This window comes from Trachinotus anak, unplaced genomic scaffold, assembly GCF_046630095.1.
Source record: "Trachinotus anak isolate AG129_WGS33_773 ecotype Australia unplaced genomic scaffold, CSIRO_AGI_Tana_v1 ptg000028l, whole genome shotgun sequence".
NCBI classification, from domain to species: domain Eukaryota; kingdom Metazoa; phylum Chordata; class Actinopteri; order Carangiformes; family Carangidae; genus Trachinotus; species Trachinotus anak.
The window spans coordinates 680356-696140 of record NW_027273879.1 but is presented as its reverse complement, the minus strand read 5'-3'; the positions used below and the strand labels follow the sequence as shown (position 1 = coordinate 696140).

General features: G+C 44.3%; 2 protein-coding genes across 3 annotated transcripts in view; both read right to left on the bottom strand.

Moving 5' to 3' along the window:
* Positions 1 to 10173, bottom strand: part of grk3 (G protein-coupled receptor kinase 3) — a 55445-nt gene extending 45272 nt beyond the window's left edge. For both annotated transcript variants that reach the window (XM_071466025.1, XM_071466026.1), the window contains exon 1: positions 7951 to 10173. In XM_071466025.1, the coding sequence (XP_071322126.1) occupies positions 7951 to 8063 (113 nt within the window). In that variant the 5' untranslated portion in view covers positions 8064 to 10173. The remainder of the gene's footprint in view (positions 1 to 7950) is intronic.
* A 2104-nt stretch (positions 10174 to 12277) lies between these two features.
* cryba4 (crystallin, beta A4) lies at positions 12278 to 14981 on the bottom strand. Its single transcript, XM_071466030.1, has 6 exons — positions 14869 to 14981; positions 14116 to 14159; positions 13357 to 13475; positions 13008 to 13149; positions 12692 to 12834; positions 12278 to 12517 (listed from the first exon to the last, which is right to left on the bottom strand). The coding sequence occupies exons 2-6, from the start codon at positions 14152 to 14154 to the stop codon at positions 12370 to 12372; spliced, it is 591 nt and encodes a 196-aa protein (XP_071322131.1). The 5' UTR covers positions 14155 to 14159; positions 14869 to 14981; the 3' UTR covers positions 12278 to 12369.
* Between the last annotated feature and the right edge of the window lie 804 nt (positions 14982 to 15785).

Here is a 15785-nt window from a genome sequence, read left to right as displayed (position 1 = left end):
CTGACATTTCTATAGCTGGGTCTGAGGGCATGTAATTGAACTGTGTTGATAACATCCCACACAGGACTGAGCACCAAGCTTCTAACCTGGTTTTTATTTTATGTTACACTCAACTTCTTCTTCTTTAATCATCACTTTATACACTTTAAACCTCTTAATCACTTTGTGATGGCCACAATAAGCAGAGTTGTATCTGTCAGTGCTCTCTTAAAGGTCCCATGTTGTATAAAGGTAGATGTCCATGTGTTTGTGATTATAAAGCAGGTCTAGGTTCTATATTAATACTGTGAAAGTATCAAAGCCTCAGTCCACAGAGAAATGCACACAGCCTGTATTCAGAAACTGAGCCTTAAAACCAGCCGTCAGGACTTCTGGAACTTTGTGATGTCACAACAAAGCAGTCACCACTCTCAGCTATGTACCAAGCCCCGCCCACCTGGACCCACCATCCAATCTTGCAGGATTTGGTGTCACTGAGTGTTTACCTGCTATCTGCTGTATTTTTTATTGATCACTCTTTCACTGAGATGGTTGTTGGTTCTTAAAACGACAAATATATCTTCTGATGGAGATCAACACTTCAGATAAAACACTGGAGAAGTTCAAATCTGGAGCTTTAAGAAAAGTTCAGTTCATACCTGATGAGACAAACATGACCTAAGCAGTGGGCAGAGACACTTATTTCAGCTTATTTAAGCCCCTAGACATGTAATTACTCTCTTTACCTTGAAAACTAGTTAGACTTTGAAACCTGTTTTTCCGGCTGCTGCCTGGTGTCTGACTGCAACAAGTGAATGATTTAGGGGGTGTGAACAGAGCTGCCTACAAAACAAAGTGAGCAATTTTCAGACAAGCAGTCATTTCCTATTAATTCGCTCAGTGATTCTGAGTTAGTTTTAATTTCAGTTGACACCTTTGTAACAGAATTATATATATACTCCAAAGTTTTGTTCTGAAAAATGAAAACAAAAGCTCTTTAGAAACACAATGCCGTGTCTGCGTTGGCAGAAAAGCACCAGTCGTAGTAACAATGTTACGTTCAGGATTTAGCACCTTGTGTGATTATAACACGATGGCACCATCCACATTTATTTTTCAGCTGAGGTGCCAGAGTACAAAAATAATCACTGGCTGTCCTAATTCACTGCCACAACAGAAACTTATCTGTGAAGACCTCCGCTGTGGATGTCGGCTCTGTGCACGCTGCCTTTGTTGCAATTACGCAATTTGCTCCTGAGGTGAAACGTAATTAAAAGGGAACTCAAGAGCTGCCACCACCACGCTGATCTGATGTCCCATTTCCAACAAAGCACGATCACAACACCAGATAAAAACCTCAGAACCAAAACCTTCTATTTTCTAATCACAATTGTGCAGATTCTGCAAAAATGGGAAACAAAAACAAATCAAAAACAAGTTACTAAAATAATGACAAATCAGCTGAAACACCAGGCGTCCATGGGAGGTCACAGGAAACCAAGTTGACTCAAGTGTGACAATGGTGCGTTGGAAAATTGTATATATGTTATGAGTGTGTGTAACACTGCTTCCAGTGTTTGAGGAACAATTGTCTTGGAGGGGGGTCAAATGGACCCATTAGGTCTTTAGTAGTGAGTCACCGCTCCAGTCAAGGCGGACATAAGCTAAACTGTGACAACTACACACCCACTGAGCGCTACACAACAATGTGAAAATGTCACAGGAATCAATATTTGACTCACTTTGTTGTGTAGATCATACATATGAAAAACAAGGAGATCAAACTAGTTTTTTTACTGTTCCACTGTAAAATATTAGTGTTTGACATGGGTGTCAGCAAAATGTAGTGACTCTAGTGCAGCATTAGATTTAACTGCTATTTTATTTTTCACGTTTGGAAATAATGACAAATTTCTGGTAAATTGCAGATTTAAGTCTAAACTGAAGATATCAGATATTATAAAATGCTAATCCACTCTTGTAGCATGTAGCCAAGATAAGCTACTATGGTGGTTTCTGAAGGGTTTTTGTTTCTTTTTATTATTGCAGATATGATACAGTTCATATAACTGTGTGACTGTTGTTCATAAGGCCAAGCATCACTGAATTAAGAACCTACTGTAGATGAGGAGGTGACATACAGATATTAAGACATAATCGTGATTTCAGTCATCATAAACTTTACAGTGCAGTTGACAGATTTGATTATTTACTATCTGCTGGTGTTAGCTGGAGGTCAGGACTCAAACACACAGGGCCGGAAAATGACGCTAACACCAGAGCTAATGCTCATTTCTCAACCAACAACAAAGAGACACAACATATCACACAGAGTTGTGTTTCTCTGACAAACTAGTTTTAGCCGAGCGTCACGTTTTCAAAATGATCGAGTTCAAAGGAATTTGAACCATCGTGCAACTCACTGTAACTAATTCAAACACAATCTATACGCTGTGTTGACCCCCATCAACCACCGACGCCCCACATGACACACTGCTTCAAACAGTCTGACATGGTTATAGACTTATGGTCTTTTTCAAATTTGAACACGTCGTTACAGTTTGAATATTTATCTTCTGTGCGGTGTTCGAGTGACTGTTCAGACAGCCCGGCCGAGCGTGCAGGCACCAGATAACATCCGTTCCATTCTGTAGGTCACGAAATCACGAAATTTCTGTTAATTACAGCAGCTGATCGAATCTAAAAATGAGAAACTGCTAAAACTGTGGCACAGGCTGTGCGTAGTGTCCCTCGATGTTTTAAGAGCCTGTATTTCTGAGATTCAAACTACTACCAGTCTGTTTTTTTAAAATATGTCCTTCTACTTCGTCACGTCTCATCTCTTGTTTGGATTCCTCTACAACAGCAGGTCGCCTGATCGCCCTCCCCCACGCCTCTCATCTCAACTGCCTCCATGTTGCTGTCAAAATCTCACCTCTCTGCCAGAGGACATAGCCTTGGCCCGCCGAGAATGTGGCAGCACCACACTATCTCCAAAGTGCCCCCCCCCCCCCCGACAAGCATGCGGCTGAAAGCTTCATACATGCACTGCCACTGCTAAACCCTGTGCATACAATAAAAGTTTGTCAGTTTGCACACAATCCCTGCAGCCTTTTATCAAGTTCTGCTATTTTCAGGAACTAGTTTCGCAGACTGTGTCCATGCACGCCCTTATTTCTCCCACTCCTATTATTCTCAGATCTTTTACAATCCAGTCCAAATTAAAGTAATTCTTCTGAAGCCAACTGAAGCACCCAGGCGTGATAACGACATGTGGGTTAAGGCTGCGCAGAGTAAACATAATGTAACCATTTCACCCAGTTATGTTGGATGCTTTAGCGCAACAATAATGACCTAACTAACACGTTTTAACTAACTCTTTATATAACGAGTCTTTCTTGATGACTGATTTACTCAGCAGCAGTGTAATAATGCTTTTAAAAGTCCATTAGCTGAGGCTTTTATCTCTGCAGCTCCTGTAATAAATAATAAAGCTCATGTCAAACAGAGAATTACTTAATAAGCCACATTCATAAAAGCAGGACGCCGTGCTTGTTTGGGTTTGTGCGTATAGAATCACATCTGATGGAGCTGCAAACTACAGAAACTACATGATCACAGGTATCTGTTTCAACTGAACTGAACTGACCCGGTGATCTCACTGTTCGCCTCCTCCTCTGTAGTTGATAATGTGCTAACCAGTCAAACGGCCTGGCGCAGGCTTTAGCTGGAATCCAACTGTACACCGTCAGAGCCTCAGTGGCACATGGCTGCCAATCCTTGGATTAACTTCTAACGTCAATGTTTCGCAACACAGATTCTTGACTGAACATCTAATGAGGAGCAGTGAACTCAATTAGCGTGGCGTACCGTTACACTGTCGAACAAGCTGATGCTGATTAAGGTTCTCTTAGTACTAATAACTCCACACAGTGTATGAAGGAGAGCTGTCGTTCCACTCCAATAACACCATCCTGTAGAACCATGCTCAGTGCTGATCAATAAAGGTGTCCATCACCTGGGGTTCAGGAGAGCCTCTACACCAGGTTTCAATACAGAGTGATTGATTTGATAAAAGTGGTTACTGGTAATCCAATAAAACAAGGGTCCTCAATTTGTGTGTTTGGTTTGCAAGTCTCTCAAGTTGTTAAAAAACAAAACAAACTGCATGTTGATGGAACAGCTGGGCAGGTGATTCTTCATTGACAGAAAGGGGCTGGTAACATTCAATATTTCTCTTTATGTGATCTAATAGCATTAGAAAGACCAGAATCATTCATCAACCTATTCCTCCATCGGTTCCAAAAACTATTAAAAACACATCAGTGAGTCTCACCGGGTGACGTGTTCCTTCATCACCATCAACACACACACTGGAGTTTATTTTGACTGTCCCACACACTCTGTCCTTCTGCCCCAAATACTCACCAGAAAACCAAATGTGGATTAATCCGCAACTTTAAATAGTCACCGACAAATTCACTATTTCCTCATTTGTTTGACAAAGACTATAGTGAACACCTGTTTAAGGAAATTACTGAGCTTTTTTTTTTTTTTTTATATATCAAACTTAACATTCATGAGGTATTTTTAAAGCTCCATCCAGTCTAAAAGGTAGATGTCCAAGTGTTTTTGATTATAAAGCAGGTCTAGGTTTTCCTGAAATTTGCTACATTTTATTGGATCAATCAGAAAACAGTCAGCCAATCAGAAGACAGACTCAGAGCCTCTCACTGTGGACTGTACATATGCACATAATCTTGAATTAAAACACAATAACTACTCTTGCTCCTCTACTTCCTGCACTGAACATTTTAAGTTGTTTCCTTTAGGCGTCTTACAAGTTTAGCTTCATCTAATTCATCCCCCAGAAAAGAAGCACAAAATGACTGTTTAATATGTAGCAGCCACACTAATAGACATTATTTTATTCATTTTCATAGCTTGAAAAGAGCCTGTGACAACTGTGCATTGTCTATTTCAGAAGCTATTCATTCACTGTTTAGTTATAGATCCTTAACAGAGGCAACTATCGATGAAGGAAACTGCTTTACATCTGCGACAGAGCACAGCCACAAAATACCACACAACAGCTAAAGCTTTAGGTTGGAGTTATGTGAATCTGAAGCCATTAAATTTCACATGTACGCCCTGAACCAAGAATAGAACAGAGCAGGAGGGTTTTTTTCTGTTGTTTGATCTTTTGCTTAATGCTAATAAAGCTCAGGGCTGAGCTACGAGCTACTCAAAATACAACTGAATGAGCAGGTACATTCATATCTAACCTCCTTCACTCTGCTTACGAGTCCCTGTTTACAGAGGCGTTAAAAACAGCTTCTGTCCAACTGCGAAAAGATGCACGCAGGTCATTTATCTGACAGATTCTCACAACCACCGTCTTTAACATCAATACAACATTATTCTCCTCTCATCCCATCTCAGTCAGGAAATATGGGGATATGAGGGTGCTGACCTTCCGTACTTACTGTAGCTGTACGAGCACACATTTAGTTTCATCTTGTCCATAACTTTGATTTGTTGAGTCAATAGCTGACCCATCACACTTGAACTGAAAACTAATTCCAGTAAATTACAAAGACAGATTTCCTGTCACTGTCATCAACCCTCTACAGCAGAATGCTTTCAAGTTTACAGTAAAGGCCGTGAAGTTCTACCATCATGACAGGGTGTCGCTGAAAACTTTGTAGATTGCAGCTGTTGTTAGTCGCAGAGTTAATTCTCTGCATTAATCCAACAGGCAATGTAAAAATCCCATTTGCTTTTTGACGAGGGAATTTACAGGTTAGCTTACAAAAACACGTCACCCCCGCAGCGCTCTATATCCTATGAGAATTTGGTCAAAGCACTCTGTCGGCCTCTTTTTTCAAACTGTCATAGTTACTGTTAATTTTATGTGTCTATGATGAAGGCTGAGTCATGGTCATATTTACCACAGGGTTCGGGAACGTGGCGGCCTGTAACACCACGCCGCCACTGTGCTATTATGCAACATTAACATGATTTTGTTAGGACAAATATGAAATGTGACAGGACGTGCACTGTAACGGACTGGTCGTCTCAAGCAGGCGTCAAGTTTGTGCAAGTTCATTTTTACACCACGCAAACATGAACTGAAACCAACGGCAGTCCAAAGGAAGGACACCCACGTTCATCACCTTACAAACCATTCGCAACAGGTTAGCAGCACCGTCACGTTCACTTAATTTGAAGCACATGGGCTGAAATATGTGAGAATCCTGGTGTGGTTGTTTGAACATCTCAAATGGGGGAAGGCCGCACTCAGAAATATTTTTGTGACGGATAAAATGTTACATACTGAAGAGTAGTTTGATGTTAACCTGCATCTGTTAATATTGACAGTTGTCAGTTAAACACAATCAGCTGTTCTCAGCTGCTGGTGTCAAGAGGTGCCAGGGGGGAGAATTCATTACAAAAGCTGAGAGCCTTTCACCCGCACACTGGAAGTGAAATTACTTTTTTAAACCTGCCGGGAGGGCAGGGCATTTCCACTTATGATAGATGGACGGATAAATGAGGTATAGAGGGTAATGAATGATTTATTTCCTCCTAAACTATGAATGACAATTGATCTACACTAGCATGTTTAATAAGCTATTAAAGAATACCCTTTACCTAAATTGAGTTGGAATGATCAACAGGCTATGTATTCATTACCGTGTGTAAAGGCACTGTCTGGATCATTACTTTCAGCTCATCTGCCAGGACAAGCCAGCAAGTAACTGAAATAGCTGACCGCCTCCAAAAATCACACCTGGTTTAAATATTATGCCTGTTTAACTCACATCAACACTGTGAAATCACCATGCACGGCCACTAAGTTTACACACGTGTGGGTGTGTCAGTAATAGTTTTCGGTTTGTGATTAATAAATGTGAAGCACAAGGTGATGAATGTAAACACGATGAACACAAATTGAATGTGACAGCGGTGCCAACGGCCGGCTGAGATCTGCTCTACACAGAGCTGCTGCTCACATGATGGCTATCATTTAACTGAACCTAAATAAGCACTGTTAAAATTTACAATCCGTGTATGAAAAGCAACTATCTCAATAACCATATTTCAACCACATCCTCTTCAATCAAGTTGCATGCTACATGCTGAAAACCTGGTCTGAGCAGACATCTTCATGTCTCTGATGAGCTGCATAGCAGGGACAAAAGGATGTGCAATTATGTGTAGATGCTGGTTGGGAGGGTGGGAGGTAGGGAGCAAGGGAGGGGGGAGGGGGTGTATTATTTAAATCTGATTTTAGCTGTAGTCTTGTCTGATGGCCTACTCTCGGTGGGTGCTTGCAAACAGCATGGATGAGCAGGGGTTTCGGATCAAAAGCTGCATGTACTGATAGTGCAGCTGCATCAAAGGGCTGACAGCGTACACAGCAGCACAGATGAGACTCAGCAGCTGAAACTGTGTGGCACATGCTACATGAGACACATTTCTGATCAGACTGACAGTCGAGCAAACTTGGCAGCACATGAAGGGTGTTTGACAGAACATCTCTGCACAAAGATACCACTGAAAAGACACAATTAACACCTGGTAATGTTTGAAAAAAATGGCCAAATCATGACAAATATTTTGCATGTAGCTGCATCACAACCTGCTATTATAGCTCTAAGTTAGCTATATACATATTTATATTAACAGGAGGTTGGCTTCTTGAAGCATAGGTATAATGGCATGCACATTAGGCCATTGCATGGTTGTTTTGGGGACATCATGGAGCCACTGAGTCGCAGTATGTTTGCAGAAATGTCAGGCTCCACAGACATATTTCACTTGGCATCTACGGTAAAGTCACAGGTTTGAGAGGAAGCACGCCTCCATCTCCCTATATGGCTGCATAGCATGCACAAAAAAGATTCATCCATTTGACAAGAAAACAAACACAAGCACAACACGAAAGCTCTTTGTAAATGTGGTTACCTGGGCTCAGGCAGGATGATTTTCTTACTCGCCCGGGCCGCTGGAGTAGACTTGCTCTTCTCCATCGCCATCAAATAACTGACATCGGCGAGCACTGCTTCGAGGTCCGCCATCTTTCGACCCTGGGACGACCAAATCAATAAAATAACCGGGGCTAGGGGACGGGGTTTTGTTTCAGGGAATTAAAAAATAACGTCCTACACCAGATATGACCAACATCAAGGGCCGAGGTGCGTGACAGGGCCGGCGGGGCTGACCATCGACGGGAGCCGCGTCGTTGTCTCAGGCTGTAGTCTGCTCACTTCGCCTCAAACTACCATCATTGTAAAAGCGAAAAGGAAATTCAGAAGGGAAGACATTGGGTGACAGGTTGCTCAAGAAATGACAGTCACAAGGCCCGCTAGATCACCGTCCTCCCAATCCCATTTAGTGCAAAAGGAAAATAAAAAAATGCAGGTTTCTTGAGCGCGTTTTGGAAAAAGGAGAAGAGCGGTGGGATCTGGGTTTGAAGCCAGCAGCTCCTCGCTTTATAGTAATGCGATATGTCTCAGAGATGAGCAGATGCACCAGATGCAGGACCTGGAGACAGCTGTCAAATCCCGCAGGACTCCGGGGACGTCTCTGGTCCTCTGGATGGAGATGTGACTGGTTTGTCTCCAGTGCTGCATGTGTTTCAGGGATTTTCCTCTCAATGTAAACACTGTGCGGGCGAGAAAAAATGTCCTGATTTTAGTGGCTGCACAGCAAAAAAAAAAAAAGAAATGTGACTGGCTGCTTGTTCAGTGTCTCGACACCAGCAGAAAACCGGTGTTACAGTAATAAAACACGTGCGGCTGGTTCTCTTCCTCTCACACAGCGATCACTGATACCGAAGAAAGGGGAATTCATGCGGGAGGACGCTGGGCAGGTCGAGATGTGCACCATCAGGCAGCTCGTCCGTCGTCCTCGATAAGTCTCAGTAAGTCTCTCAGGCGCGATTTGGCACGAATAAAACCGCAGAAGCACAGGTTAGAGATGAGCCCGGACTCCTGCTCTGCATTCCCTGAAATCCACACACCGCTGTTGTTTATGTTGCCGCCGCTGGCTTCCTGTGTGAGGCTGCAATGTTCCTCCTTATCGGCTCATCAATCACAAAAAACGTCGCCCGAGAAAAAGATGTAGTTAAACACTTTAAGAGGTTTAGCACCGAATCCGACCCGAGCGAGAGGATGTGATCGACAAACCACGAGCCAGGTCCTCACGCCCGAAAGCTAGCTCGTTTTAGCCTGTTGGCAATATCGATATTTGGGTTCGTCCGCTAGTTAGCTACCGCGCTAGCTAGCAAACTGAAAGCTGCTAGCCAGAAGGCTAACTAACGAACAACGTATAGAGATTAAACAAACCGTGCATCGGGTTTGGGTTGTTTTCACTCAGCTGAGAGACTAAAATGTCCCCGTTGCCAGCAGCAAACACGGTCACCAGCTGGCACCGACAGAAACACTGGCTCGATTTCAGACGCCGATGTACTTAATAAGCTAACGGCTGCGAGTCAACGGGCTGCGAATACTGGGGAAGTCTTGCAGCGTCTCCGGGGAAAAAAACAAACCGCCTCAGAGTCTCCGGTGGAGTCAAAAACAGCGAGAAAGTCTCACAAAATAATCCATAGCTCCTTGGCAAGTTACCCCGAGCGATGTGGGGGAGCCTCCTCGCATGGAGAGCCAGCACAGAGCTACTGACCGCGGGCTGACGGTGACGCTGCTGGTGGAGGAGGGGGAGGGAGCGCCGCGGGGAGACGAGCTCGGCTGCCCAGCGGTAGTTCGCTGCTGGTTCACCGATAACTTTTCCTTTCCGCCGTGAACCTGGGATTAAATGACCGGGCGATAATTCAGGCTGCCGCTGCTGATGTAAAACACCTAACACAACACGGTGCCGCTGGTCTTCCCTCGTTAATCTATATATATATATATATATATATATATATATATATATAAACACGAGGGGAGCCGAGGCGAGCGGGTCGTCGAGCTCCGACAGAGCAGCCCCGAGCGGCTCCTCTCACCAGCGCTATCCGCTCTGGGGAAGCCCTCACTCGGCTAAGCTGTAGTCCGTCCGCGGCGTCCCGGCTGGCCGTGCGCCAAGCGTTTCTGTCCGCTCCTTTCGATCAAGCTGTGGGTTTTCCAGCTCCAGTCTGGCACATGTTTCAGCTCGGTCCCCCTCGGTTGTATTTTTCTGTATTTCTCTGCTAGCACTGGGGCGCCGCTCGCTTTGTGGCTGAACTTCCTCCCACTGCGGCGGGGAGAGGCTTGTAAAACACGGAGCGGGTCATTGTTGGCCGGGGCTGGACCACATGGGTGTCGACTCAGGGAGAACTCATGTATTTTAAATTATTTTCTCTCTTCGACATTTTACTCTAACAACAGTGTGTTTTGAGCCAGAGTTAAAAGTCATGCGTTACCACCGGGATTTCAGCGGTGGGACCGTGTGTCTCTCAGATTTGCTCCATATTCGTGAGTCTTGATTTACGACTTCACGGGGAGACGGTGTGTCCACAGGGGCTGTCCCGCAGGGAGGCCCCGGGAGGACAAAGATGGACGTGCAGGCCTCGTTGAATCGGATGAGTGAGCTCATCTGGCGGAGCACCGGGCTTCAGGGAGCGTTCAATGCGCTGCCTCTCACGGTCACGAAGCCCCGCTGGGCCGCTGCGCCGCGTTGGTGGGCGGGCAGTGCCGTTTCCTGGCCGCCGGTGGTAGTGCTCCTCCTGCACCGCGGTGCCCGGGCCTGCGGGTCGCAGCGGGCCGGCGCGGTGAAGGGCCGCGTGTGGCCGTGGAAGGCAAACAGAGGCCCCTGGGTCAAATATTTGGCTCCCAGGAAAAGCAGAGGTTTTCCATTTTATGGCTTGCATCGAAACCTTTGCAGCACGTCCTCACATGTCTCCTGCAGTGCACTGTTTACAGGAGGTTGTGTAAATTTGGGCTGCACAATTAGTCGAAATGTTGCGAAATGGCAAACTTCAGTGAAAATGAAATGCAGACTGACCACTCCAGCTGAAACCGTGACTCACTGCAGTCGCAACGTCTGCCAAAAATAAGCGCTCCTGTGTAAGTCCCAATAAAATGACCCTAATGATAGTCAATGATTTGCATATTGAAACACAAGTAGGTGGCAGCGGTCTGACAGTAACACGGTGTTAATGCAAAACATTTCCAAGGTACCAACATGATACAGCACAAGCAGGCTGTCACCATGTCTGAGCCTCTCTCTGCCAGATAATCTGCTGCAGCTCTGTTAGCCCTCACTTACACATGCATTAAAACACAAATTCAAATGCTCAAAAATAAAATATTCTAACAAATAAAACATCTACAAATGATTCCTGCATCTTTAGCTCACTTATAAAACTGTGATAAAAGAGATGTTTTATACAGAAAAAGCTCAGACCAGAGCCTTTGCTGAAATGATAGGGCTGCAGCTAACAGTTTATTGTTTGGTTAAGAGAGCCACACAGTGTCATTTTGCATGGCTGGATTAACCTGCTATGGGACCCATTGTGACATGCTGGGGCTTTCTGGGGCCTGGCTCCAGCTGGAAAAGTCATCATACTCCAACAGAGATGTTTACGTTCTGTAAGCGAGCACAACTGCTGGTTGATAATAGACCAACATGTCTGTTGCCTATAGATTTACACGTTAATAGACACTATAGTTTTTTTTCTGGCAAGAATCAGAAAACAGCTCATCAATTTTAAGCAAAAATAGATCTTGAAATAATTGTAAATTAATAAAACCATCACTTTTAAAAAAAACTTTTTCTATCAAATAGGGAAGGTTCAACAGGGAAAAGAATAATTAATGCAATAAGACATATTAACGTTTGTAGTTGTGTAGGTATTGTTCAATCTATCAAAATAAGAGTCCTATATTGATTTACATTGTGTGTATGGTCAATGCTGACTTATTAATTATAGTATTTTTTATTTTTATCTGGGTATTTCATGCAGTTTGTTACACTAGAACTGTGTAATACATTTTAGGTTGAGGTCACTCTGTAGTTTAGACTCAGTGTAGCATTTTGCCTTTTTACCTACTGTCGCTGTGTAATTGCTCTGCTAACAGCTTATTTGATAAATACTAGTAGGCTAGCTAATGGCTGATGGTTGTTCATGCTAACATGCACAAATGTATCCTGAATACACACCACATTCACAAAAATCAATAGTCAAACCCTCTCCTCTGTGCCTTTCATGTCCTGGTCTATGACACTGTGCTCAATGCTCCATGTGAATGTTGTAAATTAGTGTTATATGACTGTGTTTCTATCTGAAGATAAACAGATACATGGTGGAAGTCGATAAGGTTTAAGAAAGACAGTTTATTCAGCACTGGGAAGCCGCAGGGGTCAAAGGTAAAGGGTCACATGGGAAAAGGGGTTAGGAGTAAGTTGTTACTGCTGAATACGGCGGATGGACTGGATCTGAGGGGTCTGGCAGTGGGAGCCAAACTCCCTGAAGTGTTTGTACTCCCCACAGTGACGATCACACTCCATGATATACTGGTATCCACGATAACCAGGGTACTGGTAGCACACAAATCTGTTGAGAAATCAGACAGAGAGGAGGAGGAAGGATGCGTGAGATGTCGCAACAGACTGTTATTGTGAAAGTCTAACCAGGATTATTTTTGACCTGCTGAAGGGAGGCTGAAAAAAAACAGTTGAGTTGGAAATAAAGAAATGTGGATTTGTGTCATAGCTGGAGGACACTCACGCTCCAGACTGGATCCTGAGAGAGCCAACTTCATTGTTGCACCAGCCCATGGCCTGAAGGGAGGGATAATCGTCACTCAGCTCACCCTTACGGCCCAGGAAGTTCTCACGCTCATAGATAGTCATACGACACTCTCTGTGGTTCTGGAGGGCAAAAAGAGAGAGAGAGGAAACAATACATATAAGTAGTTTTTCCAGTCAGTCCAGTCCACAGTTATGATCTGACAAACACACAAGTTTAAAGTTGACATTTGTGAAGCAAAAGGACCAACAAAAGACGAGTGGAAAGGTGAGACGGTCCATGTTGTTGAACTTACAGCACAGGCAATAGGCCTGAAGGAGGTCATTCTCTGAATGGGGTAGGCATTGCTGCCACCGAAAGCATCACACTGAGGGTACTCTCCCCTCTCCAGGACAAACTGCTGTCCCTGGTAGGAGGCGTGCTCGTAACCCACCCAGCTGGGGAGAAAAGGTTTAGATTTATTACCTTCTCTTCACCTGTCAAAGGTGTTAAACTGCACTCACACAAAGCCTCAAAACATCTTATGTCAGCCTGTGTTCATTATTATTTTCAGAGTTTTATGGCAGTGACAGGAGCATTTTCTGCTTCCTACAGATGAGAACTGTTCTTTTTCCTTCTCTGTGCGTGGATGTGTGTTTACTCACGCTCCGCTCTCCACTCTGAGGGAGCGCACAGTCTCGAAGCCGAACTCCATCACATTGCAGCACTCGGAGGTGAACTCATGGCGGCGGCCCTGGAAGCACTCCTCATCGAAGACAATGATCTGACGGGGAAAAGCAGACGTGTAAACACAGCTGATGGACTACCTGACCTGAGCTGTGCTCGCTGCAAGTGAGAAAGCTGTTACCAGAACCTGTCTGACTGTAAAGGCTCCAAATCAGAAACAGTGGCTGGAAATAGTCCAAGATATTTTCATCAAGGAAAAGTTGACATATCTTTTAAGAGTCAGAGAGAATATGTTCAAGAAGAACTGGAAAAAATGGAACATTTCCAGTCAACTGCAGTGTTATTTTACATGAGTTTTTCTGTTTAGTTCCTGATGTGCTGTTCTGTTTGTATTCCTGTGACAACTCAATAAAAATTGAAGTGTGAAAAAAAAGCAGTAGATGGATACTGCAGCAAATATTAATACTGAGAAATGCTTTCTGATATCAGGAATCAACCCAGCAGCTTAGTTCAGAGGCTTAAACTTGTGTATATTGTGCTGTTCCAAGTGGTCTAAGGGCTGCATTAATTCTGTTCTCTGCTTGTGAGAGAAATGGCTGCTACTCTGGAAGAGCTGTTTCCGTCAGAGACATCTTACTAGAAGCAGCCGGGTGCATTTCAGGGAGATGGTGTAGGCTGAAATGAAAGGACCTCCGGTGGGGTGATGTGTGAATCTGTTCCTGCATCTGCACACTCACCTTCCAGTGGCCGGAGAACTTGGTGCAATGGTGAGTCATCTTGTCTGACAGGAAAAAAACACACATAAAGTGGTTAAAAGGGAGCTACAGAGAGTATACACACATACACACACATACACACACACACACTGTAGCTAAACATGCATTTGATTCTGATGCAGGAAAAAGTTTGGCCGACAAACTTTAAATTCATTGGTGAACACCTGTAAAAATGCAGCTTGAAATCCAAAAAACACCACAGCAGGAGATGCACTGTTGAAAACTTTTCACCACAAACCAACTTAAGTGTCGTTCTAAGCAAACAACAAGCCTGGGCTGCTACACAACATGTTAAATGGCCTGTGCAACAGCATCAGTGTGTGTTTTAGAAAGGCTGAAAAGCACCAGCAACAATGCAGCCTGGATACTGGGATCCGCCTGAATGCATCATTCCTAAACTGAAAGCATCTATTTATAGTTCCTACACAAAAATGAAGAGGGTTAGAGGAGCCAGAGGCCTCATCCAGTCTCCTCTGGCTCTCTCTCCCACCCAGTCTATCTCTTTATCTCACTCTCTGCCCATTTCCTCCCCTGCTACTGAGTTTTTCCACTGTCACCACTGTTTATCTCACCCACTGGGTGCAGTGATGGCCGCTGGAGCCCGACTGGCTGCTGTGTTTTGGGGTATTTGTGTGTGTGAGTCTGGGGGCTGGTGTACCCTGGCTGTGCTGGCTCTGCTGGCTGTGCTGTGCTGGGTGAGGGACAGGCACTCACCTTGCTTTGATGCCCTTGGGTTGTCCTGCCGTGAGAGTGAGAGGAGCCACGCGCCCCCACCCTTTTAAAGCCTCCCCTGGCAAGGGGCCATGCTGAAAGCCCCGGCTCAGCAGCAGGGAGGGGCCTTTCTTTGTCCCCCCCGACAAAAGCGTGGTTAATCTGTGGATGGGGCAGAAGTGCAGACGCCACATTATCACCCATGGGCAGTGGACATGGAGACACAGGAATATAAGAGACAAGATACAGGGTGAGATGCTGAGAAAATACTGAGGGCCAAGGACACGAGGAAGAGGACAGAAGAGGAAGATGCAGCAGTTTATGTGAATCTGGGGCTGCGGTGAATGATTATGATTATTTTCTAGATTGAATGTCAGCTAGTAGCATCCAAAACCAAAAGATCTTCAGTTTGTTAATAAAGAAAAGCATCAACTCGTCTCATTCAAGAAGCTGGAAACATGTTGAATGTTTGACATCTTTACGCAACAATGACAAATGTGTTGACAACTGATTTTCTGTCAATCAATTATTAGACAAAGTGACTGATGATATCACCCCTGTCTCCATGTCTGATGATTTAACGTCACGTCTCGTCTCACCTGCTCAGGTATCTCAGTGCAGACCGGCTGCACGTCTCACTGATGTGTCGGCAGAGTTTAGTGAAGGAGACGTGATTTTCTCTGCAGATAGTGAACGCTTATGAAACAGGACGGCATGTGTACGAGCAGAAATATAAACAGCAGAGAGGAAGTTATTCATCCAGACGTTTGGTGTAGAAATACTTCCCCTGACGCTCTGTGTAGTACATTAATACTCCCTTTGATGACTTTGTGATAAGCTGGCATGCCCGAACGCTTTACAACTTATAAAGTATAAATCCTAAGAGACAATCTCTCTCTGTTCTCTCACTAAATGTGAAC